The sequence below is a fragment of the Felis catus genome, chromosome C2 (assembly GCF_018350175.1).
Source record: "Felis catus isolate Fca126 chromosome C2, F.catus_Fca126_mat1.0, whole genome shotgun sequence".
Classification (NCBI taxonomy): Eukaryota; Metazoa; Chordata; class Mammalia; order Carnivora; family Felidae; genus Felis; species Felis catus.
Window position 1 is genome coordinate 82241766 of NC_058376.1, and position 26974 is coordinate 82268739.

The following is a 26974-nucleotide window of genomic DNA, read 5'->3' on the forward strand; positions in this document are numbered from 1 at the left end:
CACAGAGCTCAATGTGGGACTCTAACTCATGAACTGTTGAGATCATGACCTGAGCTGAAACCAGGAGTTGGCTGCTCAACCGACTGAGTGACCCGGCGCCCCCAGAGATGTACTTTCATTGGTACTCCTCTGCTAAAGTTATGTAGAAACTCAACTCATTCTAATTTATTCAAAAAACAAAACTATTATGAAGATACTGGGCTCTTCTAGGTCAGGAGCTAAGCCTTTCATCTACACAGGAAAAGACCAAACAGGGAAACATATAATAAACGAATAATTAATTAAACTCCTCAAAAGACCAGGCAGTGAAACAACTGAAAAGCTTATATGACATAATAGGAAAGAGAATAAATTAGGAGGTGAGAGACTTCAGTGGTAGCCTGGGTTTTGCCACTAACGGCGGGCCACGTACTAACTTTTCCATACTTTAGTTTCTTCCTTCATCAAGAAATTTCTGTAGTAGCCCTCTCTACCTCAAGAGGTTGTTGTGAGTTTCAAAGGGGATACTATTTGTGAAAACACCTTGAAAAAATAAAAATCTCCATACAAATGTAAGGTAGAGTTACTATTAAAGTAATCACAGCATGCAAATAAGGAGAACAAACTGAGGTTTGATGGGGGGTGGCAGGGAGGGGAGGGTGCGTGAGGGGTATTGAGGAGGGCACCTTTTGGGATGAGCACTGGGTATTGCATGGAAACCAATCTGACAATAAATTTCATATTAAAAAAAACTGCAACAAATTAAAAAAAAACCTGCAACAAATTTAAAAGGAAAAAAAAATAAAAAATAAAATAAAAAATAGCATACACTCCTTATTAATGGGAGTAGAAGGTGGCAGGTACTTTTTCTACTACTGAAGGTAGAAATATGATAAGAACGCAGTTAAAATGAATGCCAAAAAAAAAAAAAAAATGAAATGACTGCCAATATAGCTCAAAATAAAGGGAAGGTTTTCTAATATCAAAAGCCTTCAAAGTCAGGAAGCTTGAAAAACAAAATTTTTAAAATCACCAAGAGAAAAATTGATTTTTATTTATTATAATTCATGTATCATCAAGTGTGGTTACAGCTCAACATAAAGCAAAATGCATACACTGAGAGAGGAGCCACTTTCGGCTTTAAGATTTCATTTTTTCTGATTTACTTGGTAAAGTATTCCTGCCTTATGAAAATATTACTTTATATATGACTAAAAAACATTATGACTAAAGTATTCCAAAATGGATATAAGAGAAGCAGTCTATATCAAAGACTTATCCAACACATGATAAGGACCGAATGAGATAATGCATGTAAAGATACATAAGCTGTGATGAGAGACTACGGACGCAGCAGTCTGTATCCGCAGAGGCCCAGACACTTAATACCAGATTGAAGTAGAGCTTGGCGAGCCTTAAAAGAGAGCTGACAGGGACATTCTTTATGGGAGAAAAATCATCTGAAAATTAGAAAGACCAATGGTATCACAGTGCTGTTGGATTTTTTCTTTCTCTTTTTCTTTTTCTTGGCGTGTCTCATGCTGCATAAGATGAAAGAAGACAAAATGGATTCCAAGGATAATTCCCACTGTTTCCCCCAAAATGTTCACAGGTTTTTCACAAAATATATCATAGGGTATTTTTAGCGTTCTTTTGATGATGTTGGGAGTGTTCAGCCCTTTTTGCTGAGGAAAACAGGGTAAAATAATGTTTCCTACAAAGGCTTTGGACACAAACTCGGCTAGAATCTAGAACAGGGGATGAAATCTTGAACATAACAACATTTTTTATGATGAGCTAGAAAATTTAAGTTACAACCAATAATTAGGAAATGCTGATATTAACTTCATTTGTAAGTTATCTTTTTTTTTTTATCTAAAAAGCATATTTAGCTGCAAATAAATGGTGATTCTCTCCCAGTTAGCATATGAATAGGAAGCTTGTACATCTGAATCCCAAGATAACAGTGAACATCTGAAGGCTGCACACCCTAACTGAAGCTCATGGGTGTGTGCCAGGCAAACATAGCCTCCTGGAGCACGAGGAAAGGTTCAAGGACGTCTGTCCTAAGTTAGATATTTAGCAATGCCAAAAATCAGCTGCATTACTCTAGAGACCCATGTGAACATTAGCTTCATTTGACTGTTATTTAAACATAACTAAAATATTCATTGAAGTTGATCAACACTGAATCCCGCCCCCCTTTTAACTCACCTGTAAGATTCTTTGCAAGATGGATGGAAGGGCAATAAAAGCTGCCATGCTGTTTAGAACTTGCATGGTCAGAGATCTCAGAGCTGTTACAGTAACAAAATGTTAACATTAAGGTTAGTTTAAAATAAGAGGTTTTGGTTTTCCCTATAAGTTAGTGAAAAATAGTGGATTTACCTAGCTTCCTAGAAACTTAGCTAACCAGGGCCAGCTGGATATTTTAAAGTTACTGTTGGTAAGTAACAAAGCTACTGTTATTCAAGACAAATGACAGAATTGGTGCCATAGAAAAAACTGAATATAAAAGGGGAGATTAACACTACACTATGATTTCATTAAGAAAAACAGTAATGATAATTTTTAGCAGATAATAATTGGCGATGGTGTAGGTGGACTCGATAAACCTACCTTCAGGGTGTAGATGAGGTGCAGCTGAACCAGACAGCTTCTGAGGGGCCATCATTGCCTCCAATAATGGAAACCAGAGTGCCTATAATGTCAGAAGAAACCACAGCGCTCTGTTATTTTTAAGATTAGCATCAGCATAGTGTTTTACAGGTTGAAATGTGCCTCTGACATACATTTGTTTGCAAAAAAAAATTTTTTTTTTTAAAGAAAAGATGGAACACTTGACTGGGAAGAGAAAAGACAGTAAGAAACAATGACCATAGCTCAAACAGATGTCTTTACCATGCACCCTGGGAAAATAAAGAAACTGAAGTCAGTAAGTCTAGACCTTGGAACTATAATCTCCTGTGTCTCGGAAGAAGGTAGGTTCAAAGCAGACACGGCAGAGCCTCCAGTCAGGTTCTTGTATACTATGCTATAAAACCATCACTGACCAAGTCTAAATAACCCTATGTACTGCAGGAGAGAACAGAGAACAGCCCCCTCCACTACCTCATCTCCACCCCCTCCCCCATTTCTCTTTAGCGATGTCAAGCAAGATCAATCAATGAAGGTTATCCAAAATTTGTTCCCACTCTCAAGCATTATTTTGTATTTCCTTAGTCATCACAGACCAAGAAGTAGAAGTTAACATTATTTCAATTAACATTTCCAACCACATCAGTAGATAGATCATCATTTATTCCTATTATGTTGGGTGCTCTATTAAATGATTTACACAAATTTTTTCATTTCAATCTTGTAACAGCCTTACACCGTAAGCATGACCTTCACTTGAGATAAGAACTGAAATTTAGGAAAGTAATTTGCCAAAATCACACCGTCAGTAAACTGGTGCTGTGACTCCAAAATCTGTGTTTTCCTAAGCCTTGGGAAAAATCTTTATCATCAAAAATCAAACTAATACATTTCAAAACTTCGACTACGGTTTCTTGTTGGATAATCATTTACAAAAGCTTTATTTAACTCTATGTCTTGGGAGGAACCTATTCCTGCAAACATCTGGGAATCATGAAGAAAGGTCAGAGCAGAACAAGAGTGGTTCCAGGAAGCTCTGTAAATACAGAAGGGAAATGTGTCACCCATTACCTGACACTGTACAAGTCCTATGGCAGTGGAGATATGGGAGCCCCTTAAGGCAAAGGAGACAGGCTGAGGGTCCAGCAATTTTCCCACTGGGTGACCTCCCAACTGAAGAGCTCTATTGAAGAGCTAAGATTTTATACTGATGACTTTTCATGCATTCCAGTTCTTAAGATACTGGTTTTAACTTGGTTTTTATTTTATTGAAATTTTAATTTATTTTATCTAGTACTCATGAACTTTTAATCTTGTATTTTATTCTGAGATAGCTTTACTTAGCTTACCTTTTAGTTGCCTATTTTAGCTTGTTTTTATAACCACATCATTTATTTCTGTGTATTTTAATTGTGTAATTTAATTGTATATGGCAAAATTTTTACCTTGTTTTTTATATTTATTATGTTTATAAATTTGGTTTTTAAATTTTCTTATTTAATCCAGACAATTTAGAAGAAATACCTTTGTAAAGATTAGTTGTTTAATGAGTATAAATGGCAGCCTGGGGGGAAGCATGGTTGTAAGAGGTAATAGCCATGAAATGTGTTCACACCCTACTTCCAGGAGTTATTCTTCTTTAACTAAATCTCCACATGAACCATCCCCTGAAAGCAACACAACTAAACTTGAATTCCTTTGTTATGTTATGTAATAAACAGCTTTCTTCTTAGGGAATTATATGCACAACAAAGCCAGATTCTTTATTATATGTGTATCAGGAAAGCCTTGTAAACAGATGAACAAAGGTAGGACAGGTAGAGATTCAACTTGAGAAAGGACAAACAGCCCAACTTCCTGCAGTCTGACTTTTACGCAAATACTCGTAACATTAAATCTTGTGATGACAACTTTTAGAAAAAGATACTACAAACAGTTCATCATTAAACTTTCGAGTACTTCAAATTTTCTAGTTAGTTTAGTGTCTGTGGCAACAGCTTTTGCTCTCTCTCTCCAAAACAAAACAAAAACAAAGCAAAGAGAATCAAGGCAAACAACCATGAAAATCCCCCAAACTTAATGTTTTGGTATCACACAAAATCAGTCTAGCATTTTTCAGGCAATAAAGTAAGAAATTAACATTCAAATATTTTTGTTGTTGTCATAAAACTTGTTCAGAAATGAAGCAGAAACCAATTGTTGGAGAGTGGGGTCATAAAGAGAGTAGTGAGCATGTGTGTGTCCGCACGCGTGTGTGTGTGTCTAAGACAAGGATAGACAGACAGACTTTTCTTACAGGCAGCCAGTGAATGGTATAATAATAGTCTTAAAGAATGAAAATTTCAAAGGATAGGAAGAAGTCTAACATCTAATACCTTTATTAAAACAAATTCCAACTCAGACAAAAAAAAAAAAAAAAGAATAAATTTTCCTTTGGCCACATCAAAGGAAGCATTGTTCCCGTCTGATTAAGAGATACGGAGTTCAAATACAGTCAGAATAATCCCTAGAGTTCTGGAGGCATGGATTTTTATAACTAATTCTACCATTAATACATGTGAATCTGGACATATTTTCAGCTTATGTGAACCTAAACAGCCTTACTTAAAAGACATAATCATCGTTTTTTGCTTAAACTGTCCACGAGAAGTTGCGAGAGTCTCAAATAAGATACTGGAGGGGCGCCTGGGTGGCGCAGTCGGTTAAGCGTCTGACTTCAGCCAGGTCACGATCTCGCGGTCCATGAGTTCGAGCCCCGCGTCAGGCTCTGGGCTGATGGCTCAGAGCCTGGAGCCTGTTTCCGATTCTGTGTCTCCCTCTCTCTCTGCCCCTCCCCCGTTCATGCTCTGTCTCTCTCTGTCCCAAAAATAAATAAAAACGTTGGAAAAAAAAATTAAAAAAAAAAAAAAGATACTGGAGAGGAGATGGGAGGGTTGAAAAGTGAAAAAGACTTAGAATTAAGTATATATGAACACAGCTTTAAGAATTCTACCCTATTATGTTCTCCACCAAAATATAACCATGTCCAAATACAGCCAGCTAACCAAAAGATAAATGAAAATAAAAACTTTAGGAATGGAAAAATCATGGCAAAAAGGACTGGTGTAAAGCTTATCATCCATTTAAAAAAGTTTGAACAATTTGTGGGAATTTTGGATACAGAAAAGAATGTGTTAAAGAATTTTTTTACATATTCAGATTTTTTTTAAGCTGTAGTGATATTTATTAAGAGATAGTATGGTGCTGAAATACTGTTTGAAATTCAGAAAGTCCTCAGTTTTACCTAAGCTTCCTAAATGAGTTGGACACTATATTTATTTATAAAAGCAAGTATTACGTGATCCAGTTTTTCTACAATCATGTTAACCTAGGCAGATAAAAAATATCTAGACTGATGGTCACCAAATGATAATGATGGTTGTTTCTGGGTGATAGGATTTTATAGGGTAATTTTTTGTCAAAGTGTATTTATTTATTTTGAGAGAATGAGAGCAGGAACAAAGGAGGAGGAGCAGGAGGGGCAGAGACAGGGAGAGAAAGAGAATCCCAAGCACACTCAGCACTATCAGCACAGAGGCTGACACAGGGCTCGAACCCACGAACCGTGAGATCATGACCAGAGCCCAAACCAAGAGTCAGACACTGAACCAATGGAGCCACTGAGGTACCCTTAAAGGGTAATTAAAAAAAAAAAAAAACATTCTTCTATGTAACTTTCTGGATTGCAGGATTTTTAAAAATGATAACTACTGGGGCTCCTGGGTGGCTCAGTTGGTTGAGTGTCCAATTGCTGTTTTGGCTCAGGTCATGATCTCAGTTTGTGAGTTCGAGCTCCACATTGGGCTCTATGTTGACAGTGTGAAACCTGCTTGGAATTCTCTCTCTCCTCTCTCTCTGTCTCTCCCCTGCTTGCACACAAGCACTCTCTTGCTCTCTCTCAAAATAAATAAACCCTTAAAAAAATGATGAATATGTATCATATCACATAAAAAAATTTTTTAATAAAGAAACAAAAATCACATCTATTATGTAAATGTGTTTGCTGTACACATTTATCTTCTAAAAGGTTTTCAAAATTTATGGCCTAATTAAAAAATCCTCAACAAAAATGTAAAGCAGAAATTTACCCAACTGATAAGAACAGAAAACAAAAATAAGTTTATTACTTTCGTTGTAACATGTATGGCTAGACATACATAAAAAAATTTCTCCTACTTCCCATTTCGGAAAGCCAGTAAGAGAAAGGGGCTAGGTGGTGTCAAGACAGAGGCTGCAGCCTGGAGAGGCAGGCACAGAGGAGTCACGATGCCGTATCACACTGTAACTTAACTTCCTTTTTAAATTTATCTTTAATGTTTTTATTTATTTTTGAGACAGAGGGAGACAGAGCATGAGCAGGGGAGGGGCAGAGAGGGAGGGAGGCACAGAATCCGAAGCAGGCTCCAGGCTCTGAGCTGTCAGCCCAGGGCCCAACGTGGGGCTCCAACTCCCGGACTGTGAGATCATGACCTGAGCTGAAGTCGGACGCTTAACCGACTGAGCCACCCAGGCGCCCCAACACCGTAACTTAACTTCTTAAAACTGAAGCAGAATTTGGCTGTCAAGTCACATCTCGCCCCCTTAGTTTCTGCTTCGCTGCTCTAACTCCCACCTGCACCAGGTGCTCAACTCTACCTCCTTCCGTTTTGTGCTCTTCCTTGTGGCAGTCTGAATCTGTTACAGCAATGGTTCCAGTCTTGGCTATACAGTGCAATCATGTGGGAAGCTTTAAAACACACTGACAACTGGGTCCCAATCCAGAGACTTTAATTTACTTGATCTGGGGTGCAGCCTCAGTGCTGGGATTTTTCAAAGCTCCCCAAGTCACTGTAATGTGCAGCCAAGGCTGAGAAACCATATCGCAGCCTTCTCTGACCTTTTCCAGCTCTGTGTCCCTGGAGGGGTTCCCTCCAGTTCCTCATGCTCACTTTCCTCCACAGGGGATAGAAGAGATGATAAATGAGGACACATCCAACAGTATCACTACACAGAATACACAAAATCTCAGTCCAAAGAGAACAAGGACATCTCGTATTCATGCACCTAAATTCTGCAGCACAGCCAGATCTAGGAATATAAAGCTTTTTGTGAGAACAAAGAGGACAGACACTTCTCATAATAACTTTAGGAGGCTTGTACTCCTGGGAGCACTAAACAGTGATTAAAATCCAGCTGAATTAAACTCAGGTGGCTCAGAGGGCAGGGAAAAGAGAATTAATTCCGGGTTTCAGACCAAAACAGACTTTTTAAATATGCCTAAGTAGTCATTCTCCTACCTCTCTTTGCTGCTGGTTCAAATTATGTGAATTTCTCTGGCAAAGGGCAATTGTCTCTACCATGGTATCTTCAACATCCTTCAATGAAAGGTCCTCTTTGGCCTCTAGATTCAGAAAAATTGTTAACAATACTTAAGGATACATTACTGATAATCTCAGAGCTTCTGGAAAAAATTAAACTATTTTTTCTTTGCAGAGCCCTAGTTTTCCATTATATAATTCTTATATAATACCATTCTTCCATAAGAATGATACCAAGGCTTAGATTAAAAAACAGACAATTTAGCGTAAGAGGAGTTTTCCATGTAAACATCTGACATTCACAGCACATATAAAGCACATCATACTTAACATTTTAATATGTTTTGGCTATGTTAAAGTCCCAATCCTCTGTTTGTGGGTTAGTGGAAAGGTTACTTTTCACCTTTCTTGCTCTACCATTTCTTTTTCCATTTGTTTGTTTGTTTATTTCTTCATTCTGAGAGAGAGAGCATGTGTAGGTGAGCGGGGTAGGGGTATTGGGTGAGGGAGAAAGAGAATCCCAAGCAGGCTCTGTGCTGGTGGCATGTGACACGCCAACGTGGGGCTCGAACGCACGAACCATGAGATCATGACCTGAGCAGAAGTCAAGAGTCTGACGCTTAACCGACTGAGCCAGTCAGGCGCCCCTTCCATTTCTTAAGTGTAGGTTTAATATCTTAGGCCCTTTCCTTTTCATTTTTCAATAATTCCTTCCCTCCTATGGTTTTGACTCTTAGGTCCTTGCTAATAAATAAGTTTATTTATTCATTTTGAAAGAGAGAGAGAGAGAGTGCATGCGTGCATGAGCAAAGGAGGGGCAAAGAGAGAGGGAAGAGAGAGGGGAGAGAGAGAATCCTAAGAGGCTCTGCACTGATGTGCAGAGCCCCAAACAGGGCTCGAACTCACAAACTTTGAGATCATGACTTGAGCCAAAATCAAGAGTCAAACGCTTAACTGAGCCACCTAGATGCCCCACTAATAACTTCTGAACATACACCTCCAGCCCTTATTCTTTTCATAATCTGCAAGGTGAATTTTTGACAGACTCTGTCAGACTCTGCTTAATAGATGACTACAAGCACCTTGAACTTGTATGTGCAAAACCCAACCCATTTTTCCCACCTCAAATCTTCTCCTCCCCCTTCCCAAACTAAGTTAATGAAACCATCACCTCTAAGTCAGTTTATAAATCTCCGTCATCTCTGATGCCCCACCCCCCTTCACCCACATGTCCAACTAAATTGCCACTTTTGCTGATTTTACTTTTGTGCCCTCACATGCCATGACTTCTGCCCTGTGGCTCTCTTCACCTCACGTTCACAACTGCAAGCTTCTTAATTAAACTTCTGACTTCCAAATCTTGCTTCCCTCATTCTCCTTTATACTGTCACAAACACATCGATTCTATCCACAAAAATCATTAAAGACTTCCAAGTTTTAAAAACAGAACATAAATAAACCTCTGACCCTAACTAAACATAGTAACGGTCTGGCTCAGGTTCTCGCCCTCTGTGCTCTTAGGTCACTGCACCAGGTCTTACTCCTGAGGTTCCTGACCAGGCACTTTCATAATGATGTGCTCCTTAGCCCAGATGCTTTTTCCTTGCTTTTCCCTATCAAACTTCTATTCACTATTCCACTCTTACTTGACAGGTCATGTCTTTCACAAACTATTTTTGATTCATCAGTTTCAAACCATTCCCTAAGTTTCCACAATCCTTTGCCACTCTCACTGTACCTCTTTTATAATACTTGATTCTTCTAGCATTTGATGTTTTCATTTACCTGTGTCCTTCACAAGATGCTAATTCTTTGGATGACGGCTGTTAGCCATCTGTGTATAATCCACAGGAACTAGCACAATGTCTTGCAATTAGCAGAACCTCCCAAATTCTTAAGTATCTAGAAAAATATTAAATCTGAAAGTAAATAGTGGACATGAGACCATTACTGAGAAATTTATTTTCACTAAAATTCAAAGAACTAGCTTCTCTATACATATCACTTGCAAATCATTGCAGTGATTTTAGGGAAACATTCTTCTTACTTTTCCCTCAATCTTTTATGTAATGTCTGCAAAAATTATTAACAAGGAAAATATCAGAAATGCAATAAATCTCACATAATCTGACTGAACAGAGATTGACAGCACAAAAATAATTATTAAATGTTTAGCTGAACTAAATATGGAAAAATCACTCAATTGTATGCGAGGTTCCAAAAAGATTCAGTATAACAGCAAATGACCCCAGTACAACACAGACCCTAACACCTAGGATCTAACCATAAAGAATATAGATAAATAAGTAATTTATAAAGAATTAGGGTAAACGTGTTTAAGGAAATGTGTGGGCCACGGGCTCCAAAAGAAGTGCTGATTGTTAAATACTTAGGACAATCTAAAAATCGCCTATCAAATGAACTTTGGAAGAGTTATTTTGAAAATGTCAAGTGATGTGAAAACATATAATCCAATTCAAAAGTGGGCAAAGAACTTGAGTAAACATTTCTCTGAAGATACACAAATAACCAATATGCACATGAAAAGGTGAAAGGGTGGACCTATGCCAGCCGACTCCATCTTGTTCTGTGTCTTCCACCTTGAGTGACTATGTCCCCTATGTGCCCCCTTTCCAGGAAAATCGCAGAAACCTCAGACCACGCCTCCTCCCACCCTTCAAACTTCCAGATCAAAACATGCCCGGTGACCTGCGTAACAGGACTCCGACCCTTCCCCAGCCAATCGGCCGAGGCCACAACCCTTCCTCACCAACTGCCCCTAGACTCCTATAAAACCTTTGTGCTTTTGAAACTCACTCTCTCTCTCCAGTATCTCACCGCTGCGTCGGTGCAGGTAGGGGATTGAGCTCAAGCTAGCTCCAATAAAGGCTCTTTGCTTTTGCATCGGACTCGGCTCCCTGGTGGTCTTTGGGGATCACGAATTCTGGGCATAACAAAGGCACTCTACATTACTACTCAACAGGGAAATACGAATGAAAACCACAATAAGCTACTACTTCACACACGAGGATAGCTACTATTAAAGAAAACAGAGGGGCGTCTGGGTGACTCAGGCGGTTAAGCATCCAACTCTTGATACAGGCTGAGGTCATGATCTCACGGTTTTGCAATTGAGCCCATATGTGGCTCTGTGCTGACAGCATGGAGCCTGTTTGGGATTCTCTCTCTTCCTCTCTCTCTGCCCCTCCCCCACATGCATTCTCTCTCTCTCTCTCTCTCTCTCTCTCTCTCTCAGAATAAATAAACTTAAAAAAGAAAACAGCAAGTGTTGGTGGGGACTTAAATAAACTGGAACCCTGTGTATTGCTGATGGGAATGTAAAAATGATGCAGCCACTGTAGAAAAAAGCAACCCAACTGTTGCTCAAAAATTAGAAACAGAATCACCATTTAATCCAGCAATTCCACTTCTGGGTATATACCCGGAAGAAAAGAAAGCAGTGTTTCAAAAAGATACCTGTACACCCATGTTCACCGAAGTATTATTCACAATGGCCAAAAGTGGAAGCAACTGAAGTGTCCACTGACAGACAAAAGGATACAAAATGCAGTTGATATATACATGAAACGAAATATCATTCAGCCTTAAAAAGGAATGAAATTCTGACATGTGCTACAACATGGGTAAATTGTGAAGACATTATGCTAGGCCAGTAAGCCAGACTTAGAAAAGGATAAATGTTGTATAATTCTACTTTTATAAGATACCTCATCAAACTCACAGAGTGAGAAAGTAGAATGGTAGGTGCCAGAGACTGACCGGGGTTGGGGGGGGGGGGGGGGGGGGGGGGGCAGGGAACGGGAGTAATTGTCTAATGGATACAAAATTTCAGTTTGGGAAGTTGAAAAACTTCTGGAGATTGATGGTGAGGATGGTTGCACAACACTGTGAATGTACTTAATGCCACTGAACTGTACATTTACAAATGATTAAGATGGTAAATTTTGTGCTATGAATTTTACCACAATTAAAAAAAAAATAAATCTAGTTTCTAAAATGTCCAGGAATATAGGGGCTCCTGGGTGGCTCAGCTGGCTAAGCATCGAACTTTTGATTTTGGCTCAGGTCATGATCTCACAGTTCATTGAGTTCAAGCCCTGCATCAGACTCTGCCGAGCCTGCTTGGGATTGTCTCCCTCCCTCCCTCTCTACCCCTCCCCCACTCGCATACTCTCGCTTTCTCTCTCACAAGAAATAAACATTTTTTAAAAACCCACTCAAGTGTCTAGGAAAATAATGGGAATTTTGTATCTATCTGTGACAAGGCCATTTAACATTCCATACTGTCAAGTTTTACTGCTTTGTGCTAAAAATTACATATATTCAGTGCAGAAAACACTGCCTATTCCTCATTAGAAGCTCTGATTTGCTATTGCTTACCATATTACAGTAATATTTAGGTATATTAGTAATATTTAGTAATATTTAGGTATTACAGTAATATTTAGTTATGCACCTTATTTATATAGAACTAAAAATTGGCAGAGAAATATAATCAAAAAAGTAATACCAGTGAAAAGTGCCTACTTTTCTGTACCCTGAACTCCACTGATGGCACCACAAAGCCACAATGGTTTACATGATTTCCTATTAGGAGCTCTTGAAAACAAGCTAAAATTGGGATCAGTGTTCAAGTATTTATGCGGATCGACATAATTATTAGTCAATAAATGCAGTTTGTTAGACAACATCTTTTAAAACATGGGGTCCATGGGAAGAAATAATTGTAAATTATACTCAGGAACTTACTTTCATCTTGATGTGTTATCTCCTGAAGTTTGCTTTGTAGTCTCTAGGAGGTAAAAACACAAAACAAAAACACAGGAGGTAAGAGGAACACTGTTACCTAATCCACAAATATTTGAACTACATATTTTACAAGAAAAAACCTAAAGAAACAACAAAGTTATAAAGAATGACCCTTACTGTCATTTAGAAGAGAATTCTTGTGTATATAGAAAGCAGAGCTAGCAGTACTGAAGGGGACCCAAAATATCAAGTGTTACTTAATCTGACCCACTCTGCTTCTGTTGTACCACCATACAGTCATCAATGACATTCTCTAGCAGGGTAATTAGGAGTAGGATTTATCCGAGCTTTGTATAAGGGAATAAAATTCACACTGGGCTATGAGAAAAAGGGGTTAGAGGGAATAAGAAAGAACATACAAGACTGTCTGCACAGCAGAGGGCACAGCCTTGAGTGTGGCACCTCTAAATATGCAATTGCAGTGTCCACTGCTCTAACCGAATACTAGGATCCTCAGAAAGCATTAACTGATATTCCAGCATTACTGATATTCCAGATATTACTATACACTGAGAGTGACCTTTAATATATCCCTCCTACTCCAAATTTGCTCTTTGTCTTGAGGTCCCTTATAGGCTAAAAATCATACAACTGGCGTCAACCACTTCCTCTTACTTCCTCCATACTATATTCAAAGATCAAAAGTTCTCAAATCCAATCCTCTTCCCACTCCACCACCACCACCGCCTCCAGCTCAAGCCTCACAGATTCACACCCACACTACACAGCTTCCCAAGTGCTCTCTGCTTCCTCCCTAAGATGAACCTCCCCCTTTTCTACCTGCCCCTCAGTCTCCTACCTAACCAGAGCAGTCTTAATGAAACAACATTGTATCAGTTCCTTCGCTTATAAACTTTTAGTTGATCTTGTGTGAACAACAGAGTCTGTCCTAATTCTTTAGGGTGTCCTACAAAATCTTCCCAGATCTGCACCCAGCCTTTGCTTCTAGCCTGCCAATACATGGATAGTGGAGCCCTAGTAAAATGCTGGCTGCTCTCCCAGTCTTTCGTATTTCTTTGTACTCCTATGCTTTTGTAAATAATGGTGTTATTCCCTTCAAGGATATACTGCCTCTCTTTCCCCCATCCGTGCCAGGAATACTTTTAACTATCCTTTAAAACTAGATTCACGATATCTTCAACAAATAGACGACAAGGAAAAAAGAGATGTAGGGATAACTTCTACATTAAAAGAGGTTGAGAGCTTACACAAAACCTCTGTGGAATATCCTTCCTGGCCTGTTTTATGATTACACAGCTAGAGAAAAACTAGAAGCCAATAAAGAAATTCTTTTTTTTTTTCCTTGCTCTAAACATCTTTTTTAACTTAAATTCAAGTTAGGTAACATGTAGTGTAGTACTGGTTTCAGGACTAGAATTTAGTGATTCATCACTTCCATATAATCTGACCTGTCAGATGCCGTTTAATTTTGTTGATTGCTTCCTTCACTGTGCAGAAGCTTTTTATCTTGATGGGGTCCCAATAGTTCATTTTTGCTTTTGTTTCCCTTGCCTCCTGAAATATGTCTAGTAAGAAGTATAGTCACATTTTTGCTGCAGCTAAGGTCAAAGAGGCTGCTGCCTGTATTCTTCTCTAGGATTTTGATGGTTTCCTGTCTCACATTTAGGTCTTTCATTCATTTTGAATTTACTTTTGTGTATGGTGTAAGAAAGTGGTCCAGTTCCACTCCTCTGCATGTTGCTGCATGTGTGCTGGATACACATACATACATATATAGGAAGAGAGGATATCCCTAATCTATTCCTTAGCTAGAGAACAGTATTTAAAAAACTGATACAATACTTCACACTTATTAGAATGGCTACCAACAAGAAAACAGAGAAAAGCAAGTGTTGGAGAAAATGTAAAGAAATTAAAAGGCTTTGTGCATTTCTGATGAGAATGTAAAATGGTGTAGCCACTATGGAAAGCAGTATGGCAATTCTTTAAAAATTAAAAATAGTATTTTCATTTAATTCAGTAATTCCATTCTGGTTGTATGCCCAGAATAAATGAAAGCAGAGTCCTGAAAAGATGTTTGTACACCCATGTTCGTGGAAGAATTATTCACAAAGTTTGAAAGGCAGAAGCAACCCAAGTGTCTACCAACAGATGAATGAATAAACAAAATTTGGTATATACATAAAATGGAGTACTATCCAGCCTTAAAACTGAATGAAATTCTGGCACATGCTACAACATGGGTAAATCTTTAAGACTTTATGATTAATGTATACAAAAAGGCAAATACTGTGTGATTCCATGTATGTGAGGTAGAGTAGTCAAATTCATGGAGTCATAAAGAATGGGGGCTGCCAGGGGATGTGGGGAGAGAGGAATGGGAGATTACCATTTAATGGGTATAGAGTTTCAGTTTGGGAAGTTGAAAAAGTTCTGGAGAGGGATAGTGGTGACGATTGCACAAAAATGTGACTACACTTAATACCACCAAAATGGTAAGTTTTTATTGTAGGTATAACAATTTTAAAAATGGATAAAAATTTTTGTGAAAAACTGATAGAACATCAACTGTTGGTGAGAATTAGCAACCCAAACTCTTATACATTATTGGAGGGGATGTAAAATGGAATAATCACTTTGGAAAGAGGTCTGGTAATATTTTATAGACCTAAAACCTAGACCTATCCTATGACCTAGGGATTCCAGTCCTTGGTACTGACATTTTCCTGTGAAAATGAAAATATTTGTGTACAAAAGTGATCGTAGTAGCTTTACTCTTAATAGCCAAAAACTAGAAATAGCCCAGGTGTCAATCATCAAGAGACTGAATGAATAGTAGTATATTCGTACAATACCATTCAGCAATAAAAGAAACGGACTACTGATACATCTCAAAAATATGGTGAAAGGAGAATTATACAAGACTACTAAGGGAGGAACCCATGAATGCATGAATGCATAAAATAAGTAAAACTAATTCACAGTGAAAAAAAAAAAGATCAGAAAAATGATGATCTGTGGGGGGACAAAAGTGGGAATGCGTATGAAGAGGCATGAAGGAACTTTCTCTGATGAAGCTAATGTTCTCTATCTTGTTAGGGACTAGGGACATAGGTGTATGCATTTGTCACAACTCAGTACATGACACATTTAAGACTTGTGCACTTTATTGTATATAAATTTCACCTTAAAAGTATACCAGAAAGAAATGTTCTGCCCAACGACTAAACTCTAGTCATGATAAAAATAGTTAGTGGTAAGATGTAATACTGTCTGCAACTTACTTTGACACACAAGAAATGAAGATGAACTGATGAAAACTTACACAATGCTACAGGTCAATTATATCTCAATAAAAAGACAGATTGATGAATGGAGGCGTGGACAGAAAATGACAAAGCAAATATAGTAAAATATTACCTTTAGCATTATTAAGAAGGCCCCATGAATATCTCCTTTTTTTTCTAATAGATAGGCAGTGACTTCATGAAGTTGATACTTCTGGGTAATCTAGGAAAGAAGAAATGATAAGGATTTTTGTTCACAAATCTTGATTGTGGAGAGGATCCTACTAAAGATGAAAACAATATGACAGTAAATAATGAAATCATACCTCAGTAGTACATTACTTTCCAGTGTAATATGAAATATTGGACTTTCTAGTGTTACAAGTTGCCCATCTTGGCAGTTCTAACTAAACCATGTTCATTCACTTTTTTCTTCACTATTGTTTAATTAAGTTTTCATTTACCTGACTGAGTATATCCACTGGAAAAAAGGTAACACATATGTATAAGTGAGATATTAATAAGAATCAATAAACTAAAAGTTTCTAATTAGTAAAAAAGAAATACCAAGTAAACTAAGAAGATAAATGAAAGATATTAAGTGCAGAAAATAATGCTATGGGAAAGAAACAACAGAGAAACAACACAGAGTTTCAACAAACCCCAAAATAGTCTTTGAAAAGACTAATAAAGTAGAATAAAACTTTCTTAGCAGCAAAAACAAAAAACAAAAAACAAAAAACTTTCTTAGCAGCAAGAACAAAGAGAGGCACAAATAACATTATTAGCATATAAACAGGTTCAAAGGAGAAAAGTGTGATCATCTCAATAAATGCAGGAAAAAGTATTTGATAAAATGCAGTACCCATTCTTAGCAAAAACAAAACACTCTTACCTAAACTGAGAAATGAACTCTTAATTTATTAAAAATTATCTATCAAAATCCTAAAATAAACACCATATTTAATGTAAAATGTTAGACCCATTCCCTTTAAAATCAGAAACAAGGCAAGACTGCATACTATCACTGTTTCTAAATAATATCCTGGAGCTCTTAGACATCTGGTAAGAGAGAGAAAACAGTGTAAATGTAAAAAAGATTTTTTAAAAAGAAAAGAAAGAAAAGCTAAAGACAAGAAAAACTACCATTATTCTTGAAAAATAGTATTGTCATTAAAAAAATCTAGAAACTATTTAAATGAAGAAAGAATTCAGATTCTTTTCGATACAAAACAATGTATAAAAATTAGTAACATACAGCAGCAGCAATCAACAAAGATGTCATTTCAAAAACTTTCCTTCCACATTGTTAACAAAAAGTGTAAGTATCTAGGAACAAATTTAAGATAACATTGGCAAGAACCTCGTAGATCGTATAAAAGTTGTTGAAACCTCACTAAAGAACGTAAAAGGCTTTTAAAAAGACAACCATGTTCCTGAATGTGAAGACTCTATGTTGTAAGATGTCAATCTTCCCTGAATTAACCTATAAATTCATTGTATATATTTCATCAAAATGCCGGAAGTTTGTTGGTTTTTTAATTTTTTTTAATGTTTATTTATTTTTGAGAAACAGAGACAGAGCAAAAGTGGGGGAGGGGCAGAGAGAGAGAGGGAGACACAGAATCAGCAGCAGGCTCCAGGCTCTGAGCTGTCAGCACTGAGCCCAATATGGGGCTCAAACTCACGAAACGTGACATCATGACCTGAGCCCAAGTCAGCCGCTTAACCTACTGAGCTATCCAGGTGCCCCTGTTTTCTGTTTTTTTAAAGGAAGATGACAACATGATTCCTAATTTGATGTAGAATAGTAAGAGCCTAAGAGTACACATGAATTTTAAAGAAAAACAATGAGGAGGGAAGACTCTTCTTTCAAATAATAAGCCTTATTGTGAAGCTATATTATTTAAAATATGTGGTAACATGGGGCGCCTGGGTGGCGCAGTCAGTTAAGCGTCCGACTTCAGCCAGGTCACGATCTCACCGTCCGTGAGTTCGAGCCCCACGTCAGGCTCTGGGCTGATGGCTCAGAGCCTGGAGCCTGTTTCCGATTCTGTGTCTCCCTCTCTCTCTGCCCCTCCCCCGTTCATGCTCTGTCTCTCTCTGTCCCAAAAATAAATAAACGTTGAAAAAAAAAAAATTTAAAATATGTGGTAACAGTAAAAGGAAAGACATGACCAAACGAGCAGAAGAGATTCCACAAAAAGATCCATGGATATCTGAGAGTTCAGTATACAGCAGAATGGCATTATGAATCAGTGAGGAAAGGATACCAGAAATACCACATACACCACCGGTTACACACAGGGGAAAAAAAAATACAGAAATCCCTCCCTTGATCTGTTTACAAAAATTAATTCCAGATGGATTAAAAGCCTAAATGTAAAAAGCTAAGGTATAAAACTCGTATAAGAGGATATCTTTTATACCATCAAGGTAGAAAAGGAAGACTCACACACAAAAATTTAAACCTTAAAGGAAAAGAATGATGAAATAGAAGTCACTAGAAACCAAATTAAAGAAACGTGCCACAATACACTGGAAGAAGGCATCCCCAACATATAAAATCAGTGAAGGATTAGAGATGCAGAAATTAGAATTTCTACAAATCAGTAAGGGCAAAAACTCAGTAGAAAAATGGGCAAATGATAGGAACAGATAATTCAGAGAAAAAAACCTGAAAGTCATTAAACATATGGAAAGATGTTCAATGTCATGAATAATCAATGATACCCATCATGCTGGTAAAAATTAAAAGTCTAAGAGTGTAGGGCTCCTGGGTGGCTCAGTTGGTTAAGTGTCTGACTCTTGATTTCTGCTCAGATCATGATCTCACAGTTTATAAGTTTGAGCCCTGAGTCAGGCTCTGCGTTGAGGGTGTGGATCCTGCTTGGGGTTCTCATTCATTTTCCCTCTCTCTCTCTCTCTCACTCCCACTCTCACTCTCATTTTCCCTCTCTCTGTGCCCCTCCCCAGCTCTCTCTCTCTTTCTCTCAAAAATAAATAAACTTTAAAAAAAAAAGCCAAAAAATGTTAGGAATCAACTAGAATGTGGAAAAATAACAAATACCAAAAACATTGATGGTGAGAATAGAAACAAACAGGAGATCAACTTGGCAGTAACAATAGAATAAGCTAGTCTACTGTCTAAGTAATTCCACTTCCAGGTAATTACTTAGAGAAAGCTCACATGGGCACATAAGAAGGTTCATACAAAGATGTATAAGGTAGCATTGTTTAGGATGTGAAGGAGTGGAAACAATTTGAATGTCTATCCATAGGGAAATAAACTGTGGCATACTCATTCAATTGATATATGATCATTAAAATGAATGAGCTAATTCTACATGTATAACAATTGATAAATTTAAAAAATTTAATAAAAAAGCAATTTGCAATAGGATATGTTCTATATGATACCATTATTACAAATTCTATAAACATGGAAGACTGTGTCAGGCATTTTATTTATTTTTTTTATTATTTTTTTAATATGAAATTTATTGTCAAATTGGTTTCCATACAACACCCAGTGCTCATCCCAACAGGTGCCCTCCTCAATGCCCATCACCCAACCTCCCCTCCCTCCCACCCCCCCATCAACCCTCAGTTTGTTCTCAGTTTTTAAGAGTCTCTTATGTTTTGGCTCCCTCCCTCTCTTTTTTTTTTCTTTTTTCTTCCCCTCCCCCATGGTCTTCTGTTAAGTGTCTCAGGATCCGCATAAGAGTGAAAACATATGGTACCTGTCTTTCTCTGTATCACTTATTTCACTTAGCATAACACTCTCCAGTTCCATCCACGTTGCTACAAAAGGCCATATTTCATTCTTTCTCATTGCCACGTAGTATTCCATTGTGTATATAAACCACAATTTCTTTGTCCATTCATCAGTTGATGGACATTTAGGCTCTTTCCATAATTTGGCTATTGTTGAAGGTGCTGCTATAAACATTGGGGTACAAGCGCCCCTATGCATCAGCACTCCTGTATCCCTTGAATAAATTCCTAGCAGTGCTATTGCTGTATCATGCATTTTATAGGAAAAATAAACATAGATGGGAAGAATATGCTTCCCATCTTCAGGTTGGTGGTAACCTCGGGGGCGGTGGGGGGGGGGGGGGAAGAGGATGATTTCTAAAACAAACAACAAAGATTTAAACCCAGTATGTCAAACATGAACATCTATAAAACTGGGTTGGTGGGTACATTGATATTTGAAATTCTGTACAATTCTATATACTTTAAATATTTTACACTTAAAAAATTTTTAAAGTGTGTGAGTAGTTCAGAAGGTGGCACAGGGAATACAGATTACTGTTTCATAAGTATTGATAATAAAGGAAAGGATATATAACAGTAGTTTAAAAATAAATTTTAAATACTAGCCTCTTATTGATTAGAATATGTATGTGTGTATACGTACACGCATGCACACACACACATGCACATAGTCATGTTCATGTGGAAACAGGAGAAAACAAGGGAAGGGACCCAAGGCAATGACCGTGTTGAGACTACTGACTGCCACTGAGCCTGTCTTATGCCCAGCAAGCTATCTAACCATCAGAGCCTACAAACAAGAGCTTGGTTTCTCCTTTTTTTTTTTTTTTTTAAAAATTTTTTTTTCAACGTTTATTTATTTTTGGGACAGAGAGAGACAGAGCATGAACGGGGGAGGGGCAGAGAGAGAGGGAGACACAGAATTGGAAACAGGCTCCAGGCTCCGAGCCATCAGCCCAGAGCCTGACGCGGGGCTCGAACTCACGGACCGTGAGATCGTGACCTGGCTGAAGTCGGACGCTTAACCGACTGTGCCACCCAGGCGCCCCTCTCCTTTTAATATATTTATTGTATTCCTTTGTCTTGGCTTGTGTGTTGGCTAGAACGTCTGTGAAACTTGATTAGTGACAGCGATGGACATGTGCTGTTTCTGACTTTACTGGAATAAAGGGACAGCAGTTTACCACAGCAATGTAGAGCAGGCACTGTGGAGGTAGACTATTTGGGTTCGATCCCGGGGGCTATGTTATGTTAGTTTCCTTTTGCTCATGTTTAAACTGGTGAATGGTTAGGATGAGTTTACTCACATCCGCTCTGCATTCCAGGTCTTACCTGGATGGTTTCTTCCAGGCGGTAGCACTCAAGGACCTGCAGCGTCTCTATAACCTGGTTTGGGTCGAACTGACACAACAGCTCAATGAACTGCTCCGTAACAGAGGGAGGCATCTGCAGCGATTCCTGATTTATATGAATACCTTCCCTGAAAACATAAATAGAAAGAGAACGGCATTAATTCATCACATCTGTCATTAAGTATGTAATGACAGGTAAAAAGTACGTCAACCTTAAAAGCAAAACTCCCTTCTGGTGATATAAAATCGTGAATTGAAAGTCTCACTTTTACTTAGGGTGTTAGGGTAAGCTGTGTATTATATCAGACACAGTCTAAATCACAACAGTTCTCAGTTTATAGTGAATAATTAAGGAAATAATATTCAGGGAAAGCTCCTCTAAATAAATACCAAAGTTGTACTGTTGCTCTAGAAGAAACAAAAATTAACCAATGATCCACGAGTAACTATATATAGTAAACCATCTTCCACTTTTAACAACTGGCCCTACCATACTTCGTTGGTAGCACCAATCACACCATGTTGTAACTACTTCTTTAATTATCTTTCTTATCTAAAGACTATAAACTCTTTGAGGATAGGTACCAGGTATCTTCTCACTAATGAATTCTTAAAGCCTGCAACAGTACCCTGCATGTTGTACGGGCTAGTTATTTACACGCTACTAAAACAAATTTATAAAGTGGATCAATAGTAGGACACACAATATTCATGTGTTCATTTATTTTGTATGTCAGCTAGTCACCAAAGCCCACTATTCAGAATACCTACAACAAAAGCTAGAGATACTGGGGTGCCGGGGTAGCTCAATCGGCAGAGCATGTGACTCGAGCTCAAAGTTATGAGTTCAACCCCTACGTTGGATGCAGAGCTTTCTTTAAAAAAAAAAAAGGAAAAAAAAAGCTAGAGAAATACAGAATTAGTTTTATCACAGTGGACACTCAACTACTGGTGGCCAAAAGAAATTATTTAGAAAATCAACTACTGCTCATTACAGACATACAAATCGTCTTTAAAAGAAGTCAGTTCCTTTTGAGAGCCCTATCTTTTCTTCACCTCAACTAAAGCTCCTTATATAAAGAACTGGAATAGGGTTAATAAGATACAAAACTGCTTGGGAAACTAGCTTTGTGAAGAAACGTTAAGGCAGATGGTTTAAAGCAACATCTCCCAGCTTTTCTCACATCACGCATACAGAGAAGGACAGCATTTGCAGGGCCCCTCAGAACAAAGTAAGACTGATCACAGGGGACTATGGGTGCCCCAAGATCCACCCCAAGAGCTGAGGGGATCCGTCTCTAGGCACACCTGTGACCCATGTGCAGCACACCAACGGTCATAGGTGGGAATCTGACTCCGCAGAGAACAATTTGAGGTTATAAAGGTCCTATAAATAATGGTAAATAGCCCTCCTATTTTTACCAGTAAGAGCCTTCAGCTACAGAAAGAGAAATTATATTTAGACATAGGAAATCTTTCCTAAACTAAGAGTTTTGTGACACTCAGTCCCTACCAGAGGTTGACTGATGAACTCATTAATTAAGCTCTGCTGCTTGGAGCTGTCAATACTTGCTGATGGGCTAATTCGGTATGTCCTCAAATTGGCTGTAAATCTCTTAAGTTCGAGTTTCATTTCGTTAGTTCACAGCTGCCTTTAAAGCAGGATTTAGGTAAGTAACTGGTTATTCCTTAAGTACAGCATCACCTTAGTTCTTCCTATGTAACATGAAAATTATCTTCTTAAGTGTCTAGGTCCCAACTACACTATAAACTCTGAGAGCAAAGACTGCTGCATTCAATGTCTCCCAGCACTCACACAGTCTTGGCACATAATAAATAAGCACTCGGTAAATGTACACTGAATTGAACTGGACAGGCAATAATGTGCTGGATTGCCTTCAAAAAAGGGGAACCAAATACAGGATAGAGGGGTGCAAATGACAAGGACCAGGGCTATGAAATCAGATTCAGCTGTGAATGAATGCTGTCAGAAAGCTCTACACGGACCAACTAGAAAATGCACATGATAATCACAGGGGGAATGATGGGTCTTCATGTAAGATCAACGTTTTGTCCCAACAGAATATGCCCATGTAAAAGAAAAAGGGAATGCTAATCGATGATCGTTAACATTAAGGTGAGCTGGTGTACTTCTCAGATGTTTATGTCATATTGTAGGTAGTGTTAATATTTTATCTATGCCACACTTCTGTTACTATGTCTTATAAATGCAAGACTATGGAGCAAATTAAGACTAGACATAAGCATCTGCCAATAAATCCCAGTATTTAATTCTTTCCAGAACACTTATTGACAAAACTCTTTACAAGTACTAAGGATGTGAATATGCATCAAACCAAGCAAATCACTCAGATGAATAGATTCTGATGCATTCATTTGTGAGGGAAATAATATGTCTGCTGGGAAATGATCAGGCAACATCAACATAATGAAAACTTTAATAAACTAACACGTATGCACTTACACCCATTTCTGACTGCTGCTTCACAGTCTTGCACATAAATACAAATTGTTATATTCCCTTCTCAAAGCTACTTCTGTTACTCTTCTATTAGCTATCTGCTTTGCCACTGTTAACGTTAGTGTATCAAAACTATATGTTTTAAACCTAAACCTTATCTATTCTTTTGGGAATTTCTATTTTAATCATAGCAATGACATATAAGATATAAACACTTAAGTATATATAAAAGGTAGATTTTTATAAGGCATACACTAGACTTTCTCTTGTCATTTTTTTAAATTTCAATTTTATTTAAATTCTAGTTAACATATATTGTAATATTGATTTCAAGAGTAGAATTAGGGATTCATCACTTACATATAACACTCAGTGCTTATCCCAACAAGTGCCCTACTTTATACCCATCACCCACTTAGCACATCCCCTGCCATTTCCCCCCATCAACCTTCAGTTTGTTCTCTATAGTTAAGAGTCTCCTATGGCTTGCTTCCATCTCTCTCTTTCCCCCCACCCCTTCCCTATGTTCACCTGTTCTGTTTCTTAAATTCCACATATGAGTGAAATCATATGGTATTTGTCTTTCTCTGACTTATTTTGCTTAGCATAATACACTCTAGCTCCATCTACATCATTGCAAATGGCAAGATTTCATTCTTTTTGATGGCGGAGTAATATTCCATTGTGTATATATACCATATCTTCTTTATCCATTCATCAATCAGTGGACATTTGGGCTCTTCCCATAGTTTGGCTATTGTTGATAATGCTGCTATAAATATCGGGGTGCATGTGCCTCTTCAAATCAGTATTTTTGTAGCCTATGAGTAAATACCTAGTAGTGTAATTGCTGGTTATAGGGTAGTTCCATTTTTAACTTTTTGAGGAAACTCCATACTGTTCTGCACAGTGACTACACCAGTTTGTATTCCCACCAATAGTACAAGAGGGTTCCCCTTTCTCCACATACCAATACCCGTTGTTTCCTGTGTTGTTTTAAAGGAGAGTACTTATATGCCTTGTGAAATACATGCACACCAACCATACCCAAAAATTCAGGTTGGGGAAAACATTCACACTTACTCAGGTTGTGAAAATAATTTAAAATTATGATCTTGTATATTTGGCTGTTACTGGGAAGGATAAACTATGCTTCAGTTTTGAATAAATGACGTCATTAAAATGACTCTAAAATTCTGATAAAAATATTTGACAAAGAAAATAAATGTTGCAGGGAGATGAAAAAAGTCTGGTCTGGTCTCTCCCCTTCACTCTAAATATTGCACAAAAATAGGCCAGTCTAGACTACTCTACATTTCTGAGGGAGAGAATCTCACAATCTCCCTGTAACTTGTGCTGACAACTTAGGGCCACCTCTAAATCCTGACTACTTGAATTCTCTGCTCATCCCCATATAACCAGTCCTTAGAGGTAGTGGTGTACTGATGACTGCTTGGTACCTTTTAGACTGAAAACTCAAATACATCATTCACAACACACGAGAGTGAAGACAATTATTGTCCATGGAGTTATCATTCTAATCAAGTTGTTCTACAAGGTTGTTAAGCTGAGCTTCCAGTTTTCCATTTTACATTCCATGTTAAAAATGCCACAATGTAATCCCATGTCCTTTGAACAAAACATAAGTGAATGTGCCAATCTGCCTGAAAAACACTTTAAGAAGCATTATTATAGGCAGCAAAGACAATACCCACAAAACGCGCATGGAATTGTAACAACAGTAATGCCTCACAAACCAGACAGGAGACTGGCTTAGGTGGAAACCCATCCGTTGCAAGAAAGAACATAGTAAGTGTGGCTCTCCATGATGGCTCTCTAAGTCAGGCAGAGATGACAGTATCCCTCATACAGAACAGCCACACTTCCTTATCAACTTTTATGAGGCGCAGACCAAAGCAGACAAGGGCACCGTTCTGTCTAATGGCAAAGATTCTGCCACATCAAATCAATGTAACAGCAGATGTAATTCAGGTCTTCAGGGGACTTGTTCACTTTCCATTTCCCTAGTCTGATACTAGTGTCAAAGATGTCCTTCCCAAAACTTAATAGAATTTTTGTTCTCTTTCTGATATTCACAAAAGAGAAAGTGTATTGTTTTCAATGTTCTCCTGCATAAAGAAGAAAAATGGCTTTTATAAGCTAACAGAAATAAGAGCCTAATGATTTTCATAGAAAAATAATTTAGTTCCATAACCTCATCAGGTATAAAGAGTACCTGGGGATGCCTGGGTGGCTCAGTCAGTTGAGCGCCCAACTCTTGATTTTGGTTCTGGCCATGATCTCGCAGATTGTGGGGTCAGGCTCTGCACTGATTATGTGGAGCCTGCTTGGCAGTCTTCGCCTTCTCTCTACGCCTCCCCCACTTACACACTCTCTCTCCCAAAATAAACATTAAAAAAAAAGTGTATCTGGATCATTCCAATGTTGTACAGACTTCAATTAAATCTCACAGGGTAAGCTAAAACAACTTTTCCAAAATACTACTATTAAAAATGGTAATAAGAAGAATGCTGAGGTTATTTGTAATGTGTACTTTCTTCCTACTGCAAAGCTCTCCCTAACACTGAAATATGCCAGTGATCCCACTAGCAAGGATTGTCTTAACGTGGCCTAACTCAAAGAAAGACTGGGAAGGGGCAGGTCCTGCCACCTCGGCATAATACCTAAATTGGGGCATTTGTAGGTCTGGATGAGACGCCTGATGCCATTCTCTCCCCAAAGTGATAGATGGAACTAGAGAGACAAAGGAGATGCAGTTCTGTGACCCCACTGCAGAGACATTCAACAGTTTTCAGAAGTACGGTTTGAACTGATGCTGGGTCAGACTACATAAATCTGATATCCACATATAATTCTGAACATATAGAGAACAAAGACATTTAGTTTCTGGTCTGGCATGTAAAGAGCTTGAAAGTTAACACCTCCATCCTCTCAGGAAAAATGCTGACCAAACAGAAAATCAACAACTCTTGTTCCATCTACCTGAGAGCTGAAGTGGTGGGGCCAGCTGCCACCCCTGAGTTAGAGAGCAACAGACAGGTGGGTATAAATGATCACAGCCTACTGGAGCAGAAGCCACCACTGCTGGAGCTGGTACACTGGGGTAGGAAAACTTCAGCCGTCAATGACAAAATGCCAGAGATTCGGTGTGGACAGACCGAAGAATTAAATATCCTAGGGGGCCGAGTCTTGGGGGAGTTTCCCTACTTTCATGGATTTTATCTTGAGGAGCTACCAGGTTCTCATTGTGAAGACCGGAGAAAACTCCAGTCATGCTTCCAGTACCAGAGAGGAGAAAAGTGGCCGTTA

General features: G+C 38.2%; 1 protein-coding gene across 16 annotated transcripts in view; it reads right to left on the bottom strand.

The window, feature by feature from the left end:
* The window catches only part of VPS8 (VPS8 subunit of CORVET complex), a 252516-nt gene that overhangs the window by 69161 nt on the left and 156381 nt on the right, over positions 1-26974 (bottom strand). For 15 of the 16 annotated variants that reach the window (XM_045037181.1, XM_045037182.1, XM_011286041.3 and 12 more), the window contains 6 exons: positions 21143-21290; positions 16164-16253; positions 12723-12765; positions 7932-8035; positions 2599-2680; positions 2194-2276 (listed from right to left, as the gene is read on the bottom strand). In XM_045037181.1, coding sequence (XP_044893116.1) covers positions 2194-2276; positions 2599-2680; positions 7932-8035; positions 12723-12765; positions 16164-16253; positions 21143-21290 — 550 coding nt within the window. Of the gene's footprint in view, positions 1-999; positions 1521-2193; positions 2277-2598; positions 2681-7931; positions 8036-12722; positions 12766-16163; positions 16254-21142; positions 21291-26974 lie in introns of those variants that run through there. The other variant, XM_045037185.1, reaches the window with a different exon arrangement.